Source organism: Rana temporaria, chromosome 5, assembly GCF_905171775.1.
Source record: "Rana temporaria chromosome 5, aRanTem1.1, whole genome shotgun sequence".
NCBI lineage: Eukaryota > Metazoa > Chordata > Amphibia > Anura > Ranidae > Rana > Rana temporaria.
The window spans coordinates 390,187,043-390,207,935 of record NC_053493.1 but is presented as its reverse complement, the minus strand read 5'-3'; the positions used below and the strand labels follow the sequence as shown (position 1 = coordinate 390,207,935).

General features: G+C 47.1%; 1 protein-coding gene across 1 annotated transcript in view; it reads left to right on the top strand.

The window, feature by feature from the left end:
* The window catches only part of LOC120941497 (MDM2 binding protein), a 109,158-nt gene that overhangs the window by 19,527 nt on the left and 68,738 nt on the right, over positions 1–20,893 (top strand). Inside the window, exons 3-5 of the mRNA XM_040354912.1 lie at positions 10,434–10,507; positions 13,460–13,611; positions 17,291–17,349. Coding sequence (XP_040210846.1) covers positions 10,434–10,507; positions 13,460–13,611; positions 17,291–17,349 — 285 coding nt within the window. The remainder of the gene's footprint in view (positions 1–10,433; positions 10,508–13,459; positions 13,612–17,290; positions 17,350–20,893) is intronic.

Genomic DNA, 20,893 nt, shown 5'->3' with positions numbered 1-20,893 from the left:
ATTAGCAGAAAGGAAAAAGAAAAAAAAGCTGTTTATAAAGTGTCAGAGAAAAAGAGGGGAAAAAACAAATCTGCAAGCAGAAGCAAATGATAGCCAAATCCTGGTTTTTAACTCGCACTTTTGATCAAAGAATGCACTTCTGATCAGAGAGTCCACATGTGAAGCCACCATCAACTGGGAGCCAGTTGAAGGACAATTGCGCGGTCATGCAACACTGTACCCAAATAGAGCTTTCTTTTGGTGGTATTTGATCACCTCAGCGGGTTTTATTTTTTGCGCTATAAACAAAAGAAGAGCGACAATCTTGGAAAAAAAACACAATATTCTTTACTTTTTGATTTAACCACTTAAAGGGTCACTAAAGGAAATAATTTTTTTAAGCTAAATGGCTTCCTTTTACCTTACTGCAGTCCTGGTTTCATGTCCGCATTGTTAATTTTTGCTCTAATCCTTCTCTGTTCTGAACACTTCCTAGTTGTCTGTTTCCTGATGAAAGCAGGATAACATGCAAAAACTAAACTGAAACTGTAGGTACTGTATTTTCCGGCGTGTAAGACGACTTTCTGGATGCAAAAAAATGCATCCAAAGTCGGGGGTCGTCTTACACGCCGGTGACAGTCTCCGTGCTGCGAGAGCGTCAATGATTTAAAAGCCGATCCTTCTCCTCAGTGTGTCCTGTGATAGGCAGAACACAAATTTTCCCAGCAGCGCCTCTGTTCCGTGTTCCTCCTATCACATATGCATTCTCATCCTTGGACGAGATGAGGAGACATCCGTGATAGGCGGAACACGGAAGAGAGGCGCTGCTGGGAAAATTTGTGTTCCGCCTATCACAGGACACTCTGAGGAGAAGGAGCGGCTTTCAAATCATTGACGCTCGCAGCACGGAGACTGTCACCGCCTGGAAGTCGATTCAGAAAAACGTGAGTGATTGCACTGTTCGCACAGTGGGGGGGGCAAGTTCAGGCACAGTGGGGGGGGGCAAGTTCAGGCACAGTGGGGGGGGGGGCAAGTTCAGGCACAGTGGGGGGGGGGGGGCAAGTTCAGGCACAGTGGGGGGGGGCAAGTTCAGGCACAGTGGGGGGGGGCAAGTTCAGGCACAGTGGGGGGGCAAGTTCAGGCACAGTAGTGGGGGGGGGGGGCAAGTTCAGGCACAGTAGGGGGGGGGGGGCAAGTTCAGGCACAGTAGTGGGGGGGGGGCAAGTTCAGGCACAGTAGTGGGGGGGGGGCAAGTTCAGGCACAGAAGTGGGGGGGGGGGCAAGTTCAGGCACAGTAGTGGGGGGGGGCAAGTTCAGGCACAGTAGTGGGGGGGGGCAAGTTCAGGCACAGTAGTGGGGGGGGGGCAAGTTCAGGCACAGTAGTGGGGGGGGGCAAGTTCAGGCACAGTAGTGGGGGGGGGGCAAGTTCAGGCACAGTAGTGGGGGGGGGCAAGTTCAGGCACAGTGGGGGGGGGGCAAGTTCAGGCACAGTGGGGGGGGGGCAAGTTCAGGCACAGTGGGGGGGGGGGCAAGTTCAGGCACAGTGGGGGGGGGGGCAAGTTCAGGCACAGTGGGGGGGGGGGCAAGTTCAGGCACAGTGGGGGGGGGGCTAGTTCAGGCACAGTGGGGGGGGGGCTAGTTCAGGCACAGTGGGGGGGGGGCTAGTTCAGGCACAGTGGGGGGGGGGCAAGTTCAGGCACAGTGGGGGGGGGCTAGTTCAGGCACAGTGGGGGGGGGCTAGTTCAGGCACAGTGGGGGGGGGCTAGGTCAGGCACAGTGGGGGGGGCTAGTTCAGGCACAGTGGGGGGGGCTAGTTCAGGCACAGTGGGGGGGGCTAGTTCAGGCACAGTGGGGGGGGGCTAGTTCAGGCACAGTGGGGGGGGCTAGTTCAGGCACAGTGGGGGGGGGCTAGTTCAGGCACAGTGGGGGGCAAGTTCAGGCACTATTAGGTAGATTCACAAAGAGTTAGGCCGGCTTATGTACAGATAAGCCAACCTAACTCTGAATCTAAGCTGACCTATGTTTAAGTGCATTCTCTAACAGAGATACACTTAAACATATCTAAGATAGGACGGCTTGCGCTTACCGCTAGGTGGCGCTTCTATTGCGGCCGGCGTAGATTATGTAAATGAGCTTTTACGACGATTCCCGAACGAACGCGAGCCTGCCGCAGTCGATTAACGTCGTTTCCGTAAGGCCTCAGGCGGCCTAAAGTTATTCCACCTATGAGGTGGAATAACAATGTTAAAGTGTGGCCGCCGTTCCCGCCGCGAGGTTCGAATTTTTTACGTCGTTTGCGTAAGTCGTCCGCGAATCGGGAGTTGCGTCGTTTACGTTCCGCGTTGAAATCAATAGGCCTGTAAGGCCTACTTAGCCGCAATGCACACTGGGAAATGTAGTCGCCCGGCGCATGCGCAGTGTCAAAAAACGTGAGGTCAAGCCTCATTTCCATACAACACGCCCCCCCTCCAAGTCATTTGAATTAGGCGCCCTTACGCCCGCTCGTTTTAGGCTACACCGCCGTAGATTAGCAGGTAAGTAGATTGTGAATCACTACTAGCCTAACTAATTTACGGCGGTGTAGCCTAAAAAGGCTAGGCTACGCCGCCCTAAAGTTAGGCCGATGTGTGTGAATCTACCTAAGTGAGGGGCAAGTTTAGGCACAGTGAGGGGCAAGTTTAGGCACAGTGAGGGGCAAATGATGGCACAGTGAGGAATGTAATGTAATGGCACAGTGAGATTTGAAAAAGAAAGTTTCTGTCAGGGGTTCTGGCTACCCCTCAGCTTCCAGAAAGACTAGTAGGAAGGGGGTAGTCTTATACGGTGAGTATATCCCAAAACCAACATTTTTCCTGGAAAATTAGGGGGTCGTCTTATACGCTGGAAAATACGGTACATTAAATGATTGATTTTTATCTATTTTTAAAAGGAATCGGTTAACTTTTATGTCTCTATACCCTGTAAACAGTCATTTCAGCAAAAAAAACATTTCCTTTACAACTCCTTTAAGGACCTTGGGTGTCTTTTTAGATTTGGTGTTTGCAAGACTAAGGCCTCTTTCACACGGAGCGGACCGTTTTTGTGTCCGCTTCGTGTGTGTCCGTCGGCTCAGCGGGGATCCCCGCTGAGCTGTTGGCGGACAGGGCGGTCCCCGCACACAGTGCAGAGACCGCCCTGTCTCTCCTCCGCTCTCCCCTATGGGGAATCGGATGCAGACGGACCGTATGTCCGACTGCATCTGATCCGTTCCGCCGGACGGAAGAAAAATAGGGTTTTCTTCCGTCCGCAAAAGCGGATCCTGACGGACGCGGATGGTTGCGGACGTTAGCGGATGCATTCCCATAGGGATGCATTACAAGTCCGTAAACAGACTTGTAATAAACGGACGAACGGTCCGCTAGTGTGTAAGGGGCCTTAAAGGCCCCATACACACGATAGAATTTATCCGCGAATACGGTCCAGCGGACCGTTTCCGCGGATAAATCCTCTCGAGGATTTCGGCGGATTTTCATGCGATGGAGTGTACTCACCATCGCATTGAAATCCGCGCCGAAATCCTCTGGCGATGACGTGTCGCCGCGATTATGACGCGACGACGTGCGCGACGCTGTCATATAAGGAATTCCACGCATGCGTCGAATCATTACGACGCATGCGGGGGATCCCTTCGGACGGATGGATCCGGTGAGTCTATACAGACCAGCGGATCCATCCGTTGGGATGGATTCCAGCAGATATTTAGCGAATAGTCGATCTGCTGGAATCCATCCCAGGGGAGAAATATCCGCGGAAACAGATCCGCTGGAGTGTACACACCATAGGATCTATCTGCTGAAACCCATTTGCTGGGATTTTTCAGCGGATGGATTCTATCGTGTGTACGGGGCCAAACAGTTTTTTTTTTTTGCTAGAAAATGACTTAAAACCCCCAAACATTATATATATATTTTTCTAACACCCTAGAGAATAAAATGGCGGTCATTGCAATACTTTTTTGTCACACCGTATTTGCGCAGCGGTCTTGCAAGCGCACTTTTTTTGGGAAAAAAAATCACTTTTTTGAATAAAAAAAAATAAGACAACAAAAAATTTGGCTCAATTTTTTTTTTTTATATTGTGAAAGATAATGTTACGCCGAGTAAAATTATACCCAACATGTCACGCTTAAAAATTACGCCCGCTCGTGGCATGGTGTCAAACTTATACCCTTAAAAATCTCGATAGGCGATGTTTAAAAAATTCTACAGGTTGCATCTTTTGAGCTACAGAGGAGGTCTAGTTCTAGAATTATTGTTCTCGCTCTAACGATCGCGGTGATACCTCATATGTGTGGTTTGAACACCGTTTTCATATGCGGGTGCTACTCACGTATGCGTTCGCTTCTGCGAGCGAGCTCGTCGGCAAGGGGGCGCTTTACATTTTTTTTTTTGTTTTCTTATTTATTTATTTTTTATTATTTTTTACACGAAAAAAAAATAAAATTTTTTTTTTTTTTTATCACTTTTATTCGTATTTCAATGAATGTAAACATCCCTTGTAATAGAAAAAAGCATGACAGGTCCTCTTAAATATGAGATCTGGGGTCAAAAAGACTTCACATCTCATATTTAGACTTAAGTGCAAAAAAAAATGGAAATGTTGTCATTTGAAAAAATGAAAACAAAAAAATGTGCTTTTAAGACGCATGGGCGGGACTGACGTTTTGACGTCACTTCCCGCCATGCTAGGCGATGGGGACGGGTGGGGGCCATCTTGCCCTCACTCGCATCCCCACACAGCAGGCTGAAGTACCCGATCGCCTCCGCCGCTACCGACGGCTCCGGTAAGCGGTGGAGCGCGCGGGAGAGGCCCCTCTCCCGCCGCCGATAACGGCGATCTCGTGGCGAATTCGCCGCGGAGACCGCCGTTATCGTTTACAGGACCGCTTATGCTAAAGATGGATACCTAGGTTGTGGCAGCAGCTGCCGCCGTCACCGAGATATCCATCTTTAAAAAACCGACGTATATGTACATGATCAGGTCCTTAAGTGGTTAATAAAAATCACAATTGTATTTATTTTTTAAAAACAATTTTTTCCTCAGTTTCGGCCGATACATATTCTACATATTTTTGGGGGGGAAAATTAAATAAATCACAATAAGCGTCGTATTTGATCGGTTTGTGTAAAAGTTATAGCATCTACAAAATAGATAGAACTATGGCATTTTTTTTTCCCTAGTAATGGCGGCGATCTGCGATAATTTTTTTTTTTTTGTGACCGTGACATTGCGGCGGACATATCGGACACCTTTTTTTGGGACCATTCACATTTATACAGCGATTAGTGCTATAAAACTGAGTCACATTTACACAGAAATCGCTGTATAAATGTGAATGGTCTCAAAAAAATGTGTCAGAAGTGTCCGATATGTCCGCCGCAATGTCACTGTGACAAAAAAAAAGCGGAGATTGCCAAAAAACGCGTAGATTGCCGCCATTACAAGTAAAAAAAAAAAACGCGTATATTGCCGCCATTACAAGTAAAAAAAAAAAGCGGAGATTTCCGCCATTACAAGTAAAAAAAAACGCGCAGATTGGCGCCATTACAAGTAAAAAAAAACGCACAGACTGCCGCCATTACAAGTAAAAAAAAAACGCGCAGACTGCCGCCATTACAAGTAAAAAAAAAAACATTCAGATTGGCGCCATTACAAGTAAAAAAAAAACGCGCAGACTGCCACCATTACAAGTAAAAAACTTGCAGATTTGCGCCATTACAAGTAAAAAAAAACGCGTAGACTGCCGCCATTACAAGTAAAAAAAAACGCGGAGATTTCCGCCATTACAAGAAAAAAAACGCGCAGATTGGCGCCATTACAAGTAAGAACAAACATGCAGATTGGCGCCATTACAAGTAAAAAAAAAACGCGCAGACTGCCGCCATTACAAGTAAAAAAAAACGCGCAGATTTCCGCCATTACAAGTAAAAAATTTTTTTTTTTTGTTTTCCTACCTAGCAACCTTCTACGTGTATTGGGGTGATAGTTGCACTCACCTTGTCCTCCACAGGGTGAGGAGACTCATCGTTCTCCGTCACCTCGGAAGGTATGTGCCTACGGGACAATTTACATTTAGTGTATGCTGATCCGTGCATGTAGGGTGATCCGGGTCTGGAAATAACCTATCATCATGTCTTTGGATGTTGTGGGGGGAAACCGGAGTGCCCGGAGAAAACCCACGCAGCCCATGGAGAACATGCAAACTCCAAGCAGCCTGGTCTGGGATTCGAACCTGTGACCTCCTAACTGCTAGGCGGTAGCGCTACCGCTACACCAATAGACCACCCCAATATCTAATGAAACAATAGGAATATTCATTCCTTAGACGTGGTGACGTAGCATCAGTCTGTCCTTCGCACTGCCTGAAGAAAAAAGCCCCGCGGGGTCTGTCCTTTGCACTGCCTGATTCCCTCCCCCTCGGTCCTACCTACCGCTTCTGTCCTCCCACACAGGCTCGCACTGGCCACCGGGCTTTCGGCCGGTGAGACGCGGCCACCGAGACGTCTCCAGGCTGCGAGCCGCGCCGCTCATCTAGCCTCTCCGCGGCCGCCCGGCTGGACGTAAACACAGAGGGGGAGGAGCTAGATGAGAAGCCTTCGGCCTCTCCACGGCCGGTGGGCGTGACTGCGAGGGGGAGGAACCAGAGCCGACACCTGCTGCTACAACACCGGACCGGATTCCAGAAAACGTGAGTGCAGCCCCCCCCCCCCCCCCTCCTGTAACCTGATAGGAGGAGCAGTGGGGGCGGCTGCATATAAAAATCATTTTCTCCATCTCCCTTCTGCAGTATTGGAATGGCTGCTTTTACTTTACCTCTCGCAGCCTCAGGCATTCCAATACTGCAGATGGGAGATGGAGAAAATGATTTTTATATGCAGCCGCCCCCACTGCTCCTCCACCTCCTCGTGCTCTGCCACCCCCCCCAGTGCTCTCTGCCACCCCCCAGTGATCTCCACCTGCCCGCATGTTCTCAGCCGGAGGTGCCGGTTAGCATGTCATGGGCTGCTCAATCAAAAATGCCCAGGCCTATTTTTTGTCCTAGTCCAGGCCTGCTCCCACACCTACCTACTGCCATCCCCTCTGCCCCCCCCCTTCACACCTACTTATTGCCATGCCCCTCTGTCCCCCCACACACACACCTACCTCTTGCCATGCCCCTCTGTCGTCCGTCCCGTCCCCCCCCACACACACACACGCCTACCTCCTGCCATGCCCCTCTGTTGTCCGTTCCCCCGCCCCCCCCCCCACAAACACACCTACCTTCTGCTATGCCCCTCTGTCGTCGTCCCCCCCACACACACCTACCTCTTGCCATGCCCCTCTGTCGTCCGTCCGTCCCCCACACACACCTACCTCCTGCCATGCCCCTCTGTCGTCCATTCCCCCCACACACACACCTACCTCTTGCAATGCCCTTTTGTCGTCCGTCCCCGTCCCTCCCCACACACACACCTACCTCCTGCCATGCACCTCTCCCCCCCCCCCCCCACACACACACACACCTACCTCCTACCATGCCCCTATGTCATCCGTTCTACGGTTATGTGTGACCTGAAGTGTGTTTACAACTGTAGGGGGGTGTGACTGTAGGTGTGACGTCATCGATTGTGTCCCCCCTATAAAAGGGATCACATGATCGATGCAGCCGCCACAGTGAAGAACGGGGAAGCCGTGTTTACATACAGCTCTCCCCGTTCTTCAGCTCCGGGGAGCGATCGCGGGACTCCACGGCTGGGCTTAAAGGACAACGTACCTATACGTTGCTGTGCCTTTCTGCCGACGTATATCGGCGTGAAGGGGTCCTTAAGTGGTTAAGGTGCCTTGTGTTTGACCTTATGAACAGATGATATCATAACAGGATCCACATGTCCCTACTATTTCCACAACCCTAAGGGAACTTTCACACTGAGGCGCTGGGTGCGTCAGCGGTAAAACGCCGCTATTTTTAGCAGCAGTTTACCATTGTTTTTGCCGCGCTTTTTGGCCACTAGCGGGGCACTTTTAAAAGTGCCCCGCTAGCGGCCGAAATGGGTTAAAATCGGCCGCAAAATGCCGCTGCAGCAGCGCTTTGCAGGCGGTACTGCCGCGCTGCCCATTGATTTCAATGGGCAGGGGGCTTTAGGAACGGTGTATACACCGCTCCTACAGCGTGTCAAAGATGCGGCTGGCAGGACTTTTTACTGTCCTGCCAGCGCACCGCTCCAGTGTGAAAGCCCTATGTGCGGCGGTGGCAGAGAGGGTGGGCTTTAACCACTTCAGCCTCAAAGGTTTTACACCCTTCATGGCCAAGCCATTGTTTGGTTCAAAAACCTTTTTGCCTTTAACTACTTGACCTCCGGAAGGTGACCAGGGCATTGCGCAGTCATGAAATGCTGTACCCAGAAAACATTTATATCATTTTATTTGGGTGATATTTAACCCCCACTGAGTTTTTATTTGTTGCTATATCATTTTAAAAAAAGGCGGAAGATTTTGAAAAAATAACAGATTTTTCTTAGTTTTCATGAACTGTGAGATGGTGGTGGTATTGTGTGTGTTTGTGGCCCTTGCAATGTAAAACCCAAATATCGAATTGTGACATTTTTGACACCCAAATATAATTCCCCATTTGTAACGACTACAATATATTAAAGAGGAAGTAAACTCTCTGCAAAAATAAAAAACGCCCTACAAGACAGGCATAATGAGCTAGTATGCATAGCATACTAGCTCATTATGAATTACTTACCTGAGATCGAAGCCCCTGCAGCGGTCCTCCTCCTCCATCGCCGCCGCCATCTCTCGCAGAGTGATTTCTGGGTATCGCGGCTTCGGCAAATTACAGTGCCGGAGCATGCACGTGGGAGCTGCCAGTCACGGGACATCCTCCTTGAGAAATGGCACAATCGCCGTTTCTAATGTGCGCCTGCGCTGTTTACAGTGCATGCGCCGTAGACATCAGCGCAAGTCTCTAGTGTAAATATCTCCTAAACCATGTAGGTTTAGGAGATATTTCTTGTACCTACAGGCAAGTCTTAATCTAGGCTTACCTGTAGGTAAAAGGGGTCTGTAAGGGTTTACAACCACTCTAACCACTTGGGATCCGCGCTGTAGACGAAAGACGTCTACAGCGCGGCTCTCAAGTGCCGGGTGGACATCCTTTTTACATTCCCCGTGCGCGCCGCTGGGAAACACTGTACCCGGCGCATCGCTGGGAAGCCGATGCGCGTGCCTGGTGGCCGCGATGTCCGCCAGGTACCCGCGATCGGCGGTGACAGCAGGGACGTGGAGCTCTGTGTGTAAACACAGAGCTCCACGTCCTGTCAGGGAAAGAGACCGATGATGTGTCCCTTGTACATAGAGACACAGCATAGGTCACCTCCCCCAGTCAGTCCCCTCCCCCCACACAGTTAGAACACACCCAGGGAATACATTTAACCCCTTCCCTGTCAGTCACATTTATACAGTAATTAGTGCATTTTTATAGCACTGATCGCTGTATAAATTTGAATGGTCCCAAAATGGTGTCAAAAGTGTCCGATACGTCCGCCGCAATATCGCAGTCCTGAGAAAAAATCGCAGATCGCCGCCATTACTAGTAAAAAAAAAAAAATAACTCTATCCCCTATTTTGTAGGCGCTATAACTTTTGCGCAAACCAATCAATAAACGCTTATTGCGATTTTTATTTATTTATTTATTTTTTTTTTTAACAAAAATATGTAGAAGAATACCTATCGGCCTAAACCGAGGGAAATATTTTTTTTTTTTATATATTTTTTTTTAAATAGGGATACTATTATAACAAAAAGTAAAAAATATATATATTTTTTTTTTTTTTTATAGCGCAAAAAATAAAAATCGCAGAGATGATCAAATACCACCAAAAGAAAGCTCTATTTGTGGGGAAAAAAATATAAAAATATAATTTGGGTACAGTGTTGTATGACCGCGCAATGGTCATTCAAAATGCGTCGGCGCTGAAAGCTGAAAATTGGTCTGGGCACGAAGGGGGTTTAAGTGCCCAGTAATGAAGTGGTTAAGGCCTCATGCACACTGGTCATTTTTTCCCAGCTGCTGTTTTTGGCTTCAGGTGTTTTTTCTACAGCCTGTAAACTCTCCAGCATGCTCTCCTATGTCCATGCACACACAGGCTGGCTGTTATCGGCATTTTCTGGCTGGAGAAATAACTCAGAACTTAAGGGTTTTAAGGGGCGTTTTTTTAGGTGTAAAAACGCTCCTTTTCTGCTTTTTATCAGTGTTTTTTGAGCCTTAAGCTTATGTTGAAGTATCGTTTTGCTAAAAAAAAAAGCTGCAAAACTCATTCTACAGCTACAGCTTTCTACAGCTAACACTACGGGCATTGTTATAATGTCCAGTGTGCATGAGGCATTAAAGCAAGCTTGGACATTTCCAACCTCTCCTTGTTCTTTTCAGCTTCTTCCCTTTCCGGAGATCCAGGAGTAAGAAAATGGTTCTTTGCTCTCCAGGTTGCCTTTGGATCTTTTCAGGTGAGAAATGTTTGTTATATCAACTTTATAAAAGTAGAATACAGTTGACTAGGGTTGTCCCGATACCACTTTTTTAGGACTGAGTACGAGTACCGATACTTTTTTTCAAGTACTCGCCGATACCGAATACCGATACTTTTTTTTAAATGTGTCTTCAAATGCAGCCATGTCCCCCCACAGATGCAGCCATGTCCCCCCACAGATGCAGCCATGTCCCCCCACAGATGCAGCCATGTCCCCCCACAGATGCAGCCATGTCCCCCCACAGATGCAGCCATGTCCCCCCACAGATGCAGCCATGTCCCCCCACAGATGCAGCCATGTCCCCCCACATATGCAGCCATGTCCCCCCCATATCCAGCCATGTCCCCCCATACCTAGATGCCGCCGCCACATGGTTAAACAGCGTGCGGGGAACATCACACCTTTCATTTGAATAGCTGTAGTGTTCCCGCTGCGCCGCGTATAGACACTCCCCCTTGCTCGGGATTGGACAGATCCGTCCAATCCCGAGCAAGGGGGAGTGTCTATACGCGGCGTGCGGGAAACACTACAGCTATTCAAATGAAAGCTGTGATGTTCCCCGCACGCCATTTTAACCATGCCGGCGACGGCATACGTTGCGGCGGCGGGGCGGGGGGGCGAGTATCGGATGAGGCATCGGGGGCATTTGCGGGAGTACAAGTACTCCCGCAAATACTCGGTATCGATACCGATACTGGTATCGGTATCGGGACAACCCTACAGTTGACCTTCTGGATGAAAGATCCCATGAGAACAATACAGAGTTTGAACAAGTCTATAGCAACTGTTTTATGTCTACAAAAGATGTCAAGTAATGCACATCCTGGGGGAATCTACTAAAACTGGAGAGTGCAAAAATCTCACATGTACATTACCACTGACTTGCAGGAGGGAAGCATTTGACAGAAGAGTCTGTTGGGGTTGATTGTAGCAGCTTCACTAAATTCTCATTTCAAAACTGAATTTATCGGCGTATACCGCACACTTTTTTTTGCCCTGAAAATCAGGGCAAAATCGTGGGTGCGCGATATACGCCGATACCCGCTTCCCGCGCTGTGTTTGAACCACTGCACCGGCATATACCGAGCGCAGTACACTCGGGTATAGTCGGGCAGGCTCGGCTCCTCTCGCGGTCATGTCCTGTACGTCCTTTACGCGAGAGGAGCCGAGCCTGCCCGACTATACCCGAGTGTACTGCGCTCGGTATATGCCGGCGCAGTGGTTCAAGCGGGGAGGACACCACGATGGCCGCAGAAGGACACCGGACGAGGCCACCGATGGACGTCGGGCAGGACGCGATGGACGACTGGCAAGACACCGACGAGGGGCATCCAAACTGTAAGTATTTTTTTTTTTTTTCGTCATGAAAAAAAACGACTTTTTTTAAAACGTCATTTAAAATGATCGTGTGTGGGCTTCACATCGTTTTTCGGCTTCTGAAAAGCGAAAAAATTCAAACTTGCTGCATTTTTTTATGTCGTTTTTTAAAATGTCGTTTTTTCGCGTTGTAAAAAATGATCGTGTGTGGGCAAAAACGATGTTTTAAACCCACGCATGCCCAGAAGCAAGTTAAGAGATGGGAGCGCTCGTTCAGGTAAAACTACCGTTCATAATGGAGTAAGCACATTCGTCACGCTGTAACAGACAAAAAAAGCGCGAATCGTCTTTTACTAACAAGGAATCAGCTAAAGCAGCCCAAAGGCGAATAGAACTTCCCCTTTAGAGTGCCGTCGTAAGTGTTGTACGTCACCGCGCTTTGTCCATAATTTTTCAAAAACGATGGTGTGTGGGCAACATCATTTTTAATGATGAAGTTGGAAAAACATAGTTTTTTGGACATGCTAAAAAATATATATTTTTTTCATGCCGAAAAACGATCGTGTGTACGCGGCATAAATCTTGTATATTGCGAACGAAACGCCTGGAAGAAAGACTATTGACATAACACCTGACACGTGTCAAAAATGTCTCCCCCTCTTCCACATTTATCAAGCACTGCTTCGCTTTAACTGACAATTGTGCAGTCGTGCGACGCTGTAACCAAACAAAATTTATGTCCCTTTTTCCCCACTAATAGAGCTTTCTTTTGGTGGTATGTGATCACCTCTGCCGTTTTTTTTTGCGCGCTATAAACAAAGAGCGATAATTTTGAAAAAACACAACTATTTGTACTTTTTGCTATAATAAATATCCCCCCCAAAAAAATGTCTATCAGTTTAGGCCGAAATGTAATCTACATATTTTTGGTAAAAAAAACCTCAATAAGCGTATATTGATTGATTTGCGCAAAAGTTATAGCTTCTACAAAATGGGGAATAGATTTTTTTTTAATATATCAGGACCTGCGACATTACGGCGGACAGATCGGACACTTTTGACACATTTTTGGGACCAGTGACATTTTATAGAGTGATCAGAGCTAACAATAGCCACTGATTACTGTATAAATGTCACTGGCAGGGAAGGGGTTAACACTAGGGGGCGATCAAGGGGTTAAATGTGTTCCCTAGGTGTGTTCTATCTGGGGGGGGGGGGTGGGAGTGACTAGAGGAGGAGACCGATCGTTGTTCCTACTTAAGACGAACACACAATCTGTCCCCTCTCCCCCTCCCCTGACAGAACCAGGATTTATCTGTTTACACACACACACAGATCCCTGTTCTCGTTCTGTCATGAGCGATCGCGAGTGCCCGGCGGACAGCCTGCAATAGCGTCTTAAAGAGCCGACGTATACCAATGGCGATTTGCGCAGCCGCACCATCTGCCGCAGTATAACTGAGACGGCTGGTGGGCTAGCGGTTAAAATGAGAATCTGGAGAAGCCGCTATAGTCAAAGGCAATGTATAGTGCTTTTTGTGTATCCGTTGTTTTATTATTGTCAGGACTTGTGTTTGTTCATATTTAACAATCATGTAAAAATCTCTTCAGTTCTCTAGTTCGGATTGGGAAGATGTGAGCCTGGTGACATCCCCTGATGATGGATCAGAACCTCCTCCATGCGCTATTGATGAATGTGTGTGCGCTCTGCAAAACTCAGAGGAAGATGATGACGACAGCAGGGACTCTGTGTCCCAAACCGGGTATGTTCTCTCACCACAGGCGGAAGGAAAGAAAATGACTTGATTCCTCCATCAACACAGTCCATCTGTTGTTCCTCCCGCTGCGCTATTGTGTTTTGCCAGCAGGGATCACGGAGAGCCTTCCCTGCCAGCAGGACACAATGGAGACTTGGAGGAGTAGGAAGGAAGTAGCGCCTGGTGTCCAAAAGATTGCAGACTTGAAAGTAGGTTAGAAGGTATTTATTCGTATTATCGACAAGTACATAAATCTAACGCGTTTCGGGTGAAAAGCACTCCCCCTCTTCAGGGGTGTTACGGCATGCTATTTCAATTAGAAAAAAAAAAACAAGCTGGATAAATAGCTGTAAGGTATCAGAGTGCACACTGACAGAATGACAGCTGTGGTTGCAGCTTATTGCTGTATCTGCAACCACAGCTGTCATTCTGTCAGTGTGCACTCTGATACCTTACAGCTATTTATCCGGCTTGGGAACTTTTTGTCAATTAAAATAACATGCAGCAACAGCCCTGCAGATGGGGGAAGTGCTTTCCCTTGAAACGTGTTGCTTTTATGTACTTGTCGGTATTTCGAACAAATACCTTTTTAACCACTTAATGCACGCCTATATACGTCCGCACAATGGCACGGACAAGCAGAAGGGCGTATATATACGCCCTTGCCTTCTAGCGGGTGGGGGGTCCGATCGGGACCCCCTCCGCTGCGTGCGGCGGGCGGGATCCCTCGGGGAGCGATCAGGGACGACGGCGCGGCTATTCGTTTATAGCCGCTCCGTCGCGATCGCTCCCCGGAGCTGAAGAACGGGGAGAGCCGTATGTAAACACGGCTTCCCCGTGCTTCACTGTGGCGGCACATCAATCGAGTGATCCCTTATATAGGGAGACTCGATCGATGACGTCAGTCCTACAGCCACACCCCCCTACAGTTGTAAACACACACTAGGTGAACACTAACTCCTACAGCGCCCCCTGTGGTTAACTCCCAAACTGCAACTGTCATTTTCACAATAAAGAATGCAATTTAAATGCATTTTTTGCTGTGAAAATGACAATGGTCCCAAAAATGTGTCAAAATTGTCCGAAGTGTCCGCCATAATGTCGCAGTCATGAAAAAAATCACTGATCGCCGCCAATAGTAGTAAAAAAAAAATAATTAATAAAAATGCAATAAAACTATCCCCTATTTTGTAAACACTATAAATCTTGCGCAAACCAATCGATAAACGCTTATTGCGATTTTTTTTTTTTTTACTATAAATAGGTAGAAGAATACGTATCGGCCTAAACTGAGGAAAAAAAAAAATTATATATGTTTTTGGGGGATTTTTATTATAGCAAAAAGTAAAAAATATTGAATTTTTTTCAAAATTGTCGCTCTATTTTTGTTTATAGCGCAAAAAATAAAAACCGCAGAGGTGATCAAATACCACCAAAAGAAAGCTCTATTTGTGGGGAAAAAAGGACGCCAATTTTGTTTGGGAGCCACGTCGCACGACCGCGCAATTGTCTGTTAAAGCGACGCAGTCCCGAATCGCAAAACCTGGCCTGGGCATTTAGCTGCAAAATGGTCCGGGGCTTAAGCGGTTAACCTACTTTCAAATCTGCATTCTTTTGGACCCTGGGTGCTACTTCCTTCCTGCTTCTCCAAGTCTACATGTGGAAACAACCATAAGGCTGTACCATAAAGTCAGCAGCCCAAACCCCAAGAGCCTTCATTACCATCCCTTAAAACTGGGAATTATCTACAGGAAGAATTCCCCTCCTACTTTGCCCACACACCCACAGTGACTGATCCAGTCAGCCCAGCGCCATCTCCAACACAAACAAGGCAGAAGACAATGGTCTCTGCTGGCACCTAGAACCGCCGACAGTGACTGCAGAAATTAAATCTGACAGGCTGGTTGTACTGAAGTCGATCAATGTATCAACTTCAGTACAACCAGCCTGCCCATATATTGATTGAATCTCAGCCGGTACAAAAGGGACCAGCCGATATTCGATCCAACTATGGCGGGCTTTAGATTTACCAGCAGCTATGTAGTTCAAGGGCTTATCTACATAATTCAAAAATCTGTCATTGCCTTATCTGTTGGCAAATCTAAAGGCGAGTGTACAGATAACCTGTATGCACATCTTTCTATTAAAGGAGAAGTTCAGCCAAAGCTCGTTTGGCTGGACTTCTCCTATGGATCATAGGAGTGAAATTCGTTTTGCACTCCTGTGACCTGTTTTCAGCAGACAGAAGACTGAAATCCCTTCTCTGCTGACGTTAAGGATATCGGTCCAGGCACTGTGTCGTCATGTAAATAAATAAAGTCTGGATCTGCCTGGTGCCTGGACTGACACCCTACTCAGCCGGTCAGCGAGCCAATGGCACCACTGCTGTGTCTCAACCAATCAGGAGGGAGAGTCCTGGACGGCCAAGACACTTGTGGACATCCCTGGACAGAGATAAGGCTCCGGTGAGTATTAGGGGGGCTGCACACAGAGGGCTTTTTATTTATTTGTTGCTCACTTAACCACTTCCTGACCGCCGCATGTATATGTACGTCCACAGAATGGCACGTACAGGCAAATGGGCGTACAGGTACGTCCTTGCCTTCTAGCGGGTGGGGGGTCCGATCGGGACCCCCCCCCCCCGCGCGCTACATGCGGCGGTCGGATTCCCGCGGGGAGCGATCCGGGACGACGGCGTGGCTATTCGTTTATAGCCGCTCCATCGCGATCGCTCCCCGGAGCTGAAGAACGGGGAGAGCCGTATGTAAACACGGCTTCCCTGTGCTTCACTGTGGCGGCTGCATCGATCGAGTCATCCCTTTTATAGGGAGACTCGATCGATGACGTCAGTCCTACAGCCACACCCCCCTACAGTTGTAAACACACACTAGGTGAACACTAACTCCTACAGCGCCACCTGTGGTTAACTCCCAAACTGCAACTGTCATTTTCACAATAAACAATGCCATTTAAATGCATTTTTTGTTGTGAAAATTACAATGGTCCCAAAAATGTGTTAAAATTGTCCGAAGTGTCCGCCATAATGTCGCAGTCACGAAAAAAATCGCTGATCGCCGCCATTAGTAGTAAAAAAATAAAATAAAAAAAATTTATAAAAATGCAATAAAACTATCCCCTATTTTGTAAACGCTATAAATTTTGCGCAAACCAATCGATAAACGCTTATTGCAATTTTTTTTTACCAAAAATAGGTAGAAGAATACGTATCGCCCTAAACTGAGGAAAAAAAATGTTTATATATGTTTTTGGGGGATATTTATTATAGCAAAAAGTAAAAAATATTGAATTTTTTTTCAAAATTGTCACTCTATTTTTGTTTATAGCGCAAAAAATAAAAACCGCAGAGGTGATCAAATACCACCAAAAGAAAGCTCTATTTGTGGGGAAAAAAGGACGCCAATTTTGTTTGGGAGCCACGTCGCACGACCGCACAATTGTCTGTTAAAGCGACACAGTGCCGAATCGCAAAACCTGGCCTGGGCATTTAGCTGCCTAAAGGTCCGGGGCTTAAGTGGTTAAAATAATGGCAGATCTGTGTTTGTGTGTCAAGTCCTTTTCATAGCTAATTATTCAATGTGTTGTGATTGCACAAAATTGTAGCATTGTGCATAAACGTTCTTGCTGTTCCTTCGCCTCTCAATCTAGTCCCTCTTTACTCTGTCAGCTTGTATGAAGAATGTGCCGAGTTACTCCACCAGTTGGCTGACAAGCTTCCAGCACCAGGTAATGTTTTCACTTCACTTTTATTTAAGTTTTTATTGAAATATTTTATAAAAATTAGCAAAAAATGTTATGTTTTTCCATTAGCATCCAAAGTAAAACGACCTGTTCAACAAAATGTTCCCCTTCTATTCTAACTATGTCTATTTTTACTTTACATTTTAAATCTTCCTAACTTAACACATGGAATTGCTCAACTGCTGTAGTAAAATGTACAAAGGGTGGTGCCCATTCGTTAAAACGGTCTTCTTTTACAAGATCTTTCTACTGCCTGTGGTTTGGATTACAAGCATGTTTCTGGAACAAAATATGCTCGCAATCCAAGGTTTTACTCTACTTCATTGGCTATAGTTGTCCTGATTTGTTGTCCAAAAGCAAACCCCTGAGGAAGACCACCAAGGTCGAAACGCATCTGGACATTTTGGAAGCATACTATCAGAATTAGTTGCTATATGGTGTATTTTTACCATTTGTGTGTTTACATTTGTTTTTTTGTGATTCTACTCGCTCTTGGACATTTTCAGGTCCATGGGAGACAATTTTCTAAATAAAACATTCCGTTTTATCTATACCTTTTATGTGTTCTCTCTTTGGGTGTCACAAAGCCCGTGTCTTTCTTTCCCCATTCCCTCTGGATTATCTTCATTAATAAATGCACCTCTTTTTGCAGGTAAAAAAAGTGCATTTATTTTTTTTGGGCCTTAGAGGCGTGCTAGTGAACAGATGCAGCATCCACACCTAGGTGGGTATGATTTTTATAGTTTTAAATACCGCACTTCTCCTTTAAGAAAGCATAGATATGGCTATCTATGCCTTCTTAAAGGAGAAGTGCGGTATTTAATACTATAAAAATCATACCCACCTAGGTGTAAATGCTGCATCTGTTCCCTTGCCCGCCTCTAAGGCCGAGAACAGAACAATCAAAGACCACTGATCACTCCGTTCTCAGTCTTCAGTGAGGCAGTGACTGTCAGTCACCAAATCTCTGCTCTGCCCCTCGAGTGTGTAATGGAGCGGCTGGCTCAGGCTCTCAGCAGGGCACTGAGAGGCTGAGTCACCTGATGGTCAGGGATCTGAGTGGATCCTGACATTAAAGGATAAGTTCAGTTTGAAAAAATAAAAATAAATGCACATCATATATAGCTGCATGTAGAAAGACCGCCGCTCCTGGTGAGCACAGGCAGGTGATCAAAGTCCACTCAGGAACCACACGGGTGCTGGCAATGCATAGGATTATGCAGATAAGGAAGTAGATGGACAGCCGCACTCCAAGTAGGTCTTTTAAAAGAAGACGTGCTCTTTATTTAAAGGGAAAAATGCACAGCATACAAACAGCACACAGTGGGTAGAACAGCTGACGCGTTTCGCATTAAGAACTAATGCTTAGCTAATCTACTTCATTGGCTATAGTTGTCCTGATTTGTTGTCCAAAGGCAAACCCCTGAAGAAAACCACCAAGGTCGAAACGCATCTGGACCTTTTGGAAGCATACTATCAGACTTAGTTGCTATATGGTGTATTTTTACCATTTGTGTGTTTACATTTGTTTTTTGTGCTTCTACTCGCTCCTGGACATTTTCAGGTCCATGGAATATAGTTTTAACAATTCTCACAATAAAACATTCCATTTTATCTATACCTTTTATGTGTTCTCTCTTTGGGTGTCACAAAGCCCGTGTCTTTTCTTTCCCCAGTTCCTCTGGATTATCTTCATGAATAAATGCACCTCTTTTTGCAGGTTAAAAATTTGTATTTTTTTTTTTTGGGAGTCTGCAAAGCAATTGCACCCATCATCAGCAGATTGTTGGTGCTATGCAGCAGGGCTGTGGAGTCGGTAGATAAATGTTCCGACTCCGACTCCTCAGTTTTATGTACTTCCGACTCCGACTCCGACTCCTCTGTATTAATATGCGAATGTATTTTATACATTTCTTGAGGGAAAGAAACACAACCTACCACAGGACTACAGGCTGGGAAGCCAACAGTCTACTGCAGGGGTCTCAAACTCAAATTACCTGAGGGCCACAAGACAAGTTTCCATATCCCATGGGGGGCCGCATGCAAACTTTCAAACTTCAAAAACAGTACTGGTGTCATCGAACGCATTATTAACCCTGACCACTACACTACACACTGACCACTCACCATCAGGGTACAGCACATCAGGGCACAGGGCACAGCACACATGAGTGCACAGCGCACATCAGGGTACAAAGCCCAGCACATCAGGGTACAAAGCCCAGCACATCAGGATACAGGGCACATCAGAGCACAGCACATAGGGGTACAGCACAACAGGCCACATCAGGGTGCACGGCACATTAGGGCAGGGCATATCAGGACAGGGCACATGGCACAGTGCAGGACATGGCACATCAGGGCACAGCACATCAGGACAGGGCACATGGCACATCAGGGTACATGGGCCACATCAGGGTACATGGGGCATAATCAGAGCACATCAGGGCACATGGGGCATATCAGGGCACATACGAGCACACCAGGGCACATGGGGCACATGAGAGCATATCGGGGCACAATCAGGGAACATGGGGCACACCAGGGAACATGGGGCACATGAGAGCACATCAGGGCACAGCACATCAGGACAGGGCACATGGCACATCAGGGTACAGGGCACATGAAACAGCACATCAGGGTACAAAGCCCAGCACATCAGGGTACCCCATGTACCGGGCTTTGTACCCTGATGTGCTGTTTCATGTGCCCTGTACCCTGATGTGCCATGTGCCCTGATGTGCTGGGCTTTGTACCCTGATGTGCTGTTTCATGTGCCCTGTACCCTGATGTGCCATGTGCCCTGATGTGCTACTCCCCGGCAGCCCCCCTCTCTTCTCGTCCATCTCAGATGATGTCACAAGCAAATGGGGATGGACGAGAAGAGAGAAGGGGCCGCCGGGGAGTAGCAGTGTGACATGAGAGACAAGTGAACTTATGACAGACGCTTCCTGCGCTACTCTTCATGCACCTCGATCTACACTTCCGCGGGACACGCCCTGCCTGCGGGCCATTTAAAACCGGTCAGCGGGCCGCAAATGGCCCGCGGGCCGGTACTTTGAGACCCCTGGTCCACTGTATTGCACTGTTTAAGCAAAAGACAAACACAATGAAAACAACGTTTTTTTATTCTAAAACATGATTTTCCTAGGAGAATCCCATAGTCATGTTTAAAGTTTAAGCTAACAATCGGAGTTTACAAGTTTTTATAGCCTTAGCTAAATGACAGCAGTTTTTCTAATGGTTTACAGCTTCAGTCTTGAACTATTGGCCCTCCATTCCCTTCACTTATACAAGTGTCTCACTCTCTAGTCCTGCAAAAAACATATTTATTTAATCCCTTATCAGTGAGAGGCTAGGTTACACATGGATGCTGCGTTCCCTGTAAAAGCAGAACACAACACTATGGAAAGTATAAGTATTGCCGCTCCTAATTGTGCGTTGCGTGCCATATAGTGAAGCACATGAAAAGCATGCTTCTTCACGGTCACTTAACGTGTTCGTTTTGCGGTTACGTGAGGCACTGCAT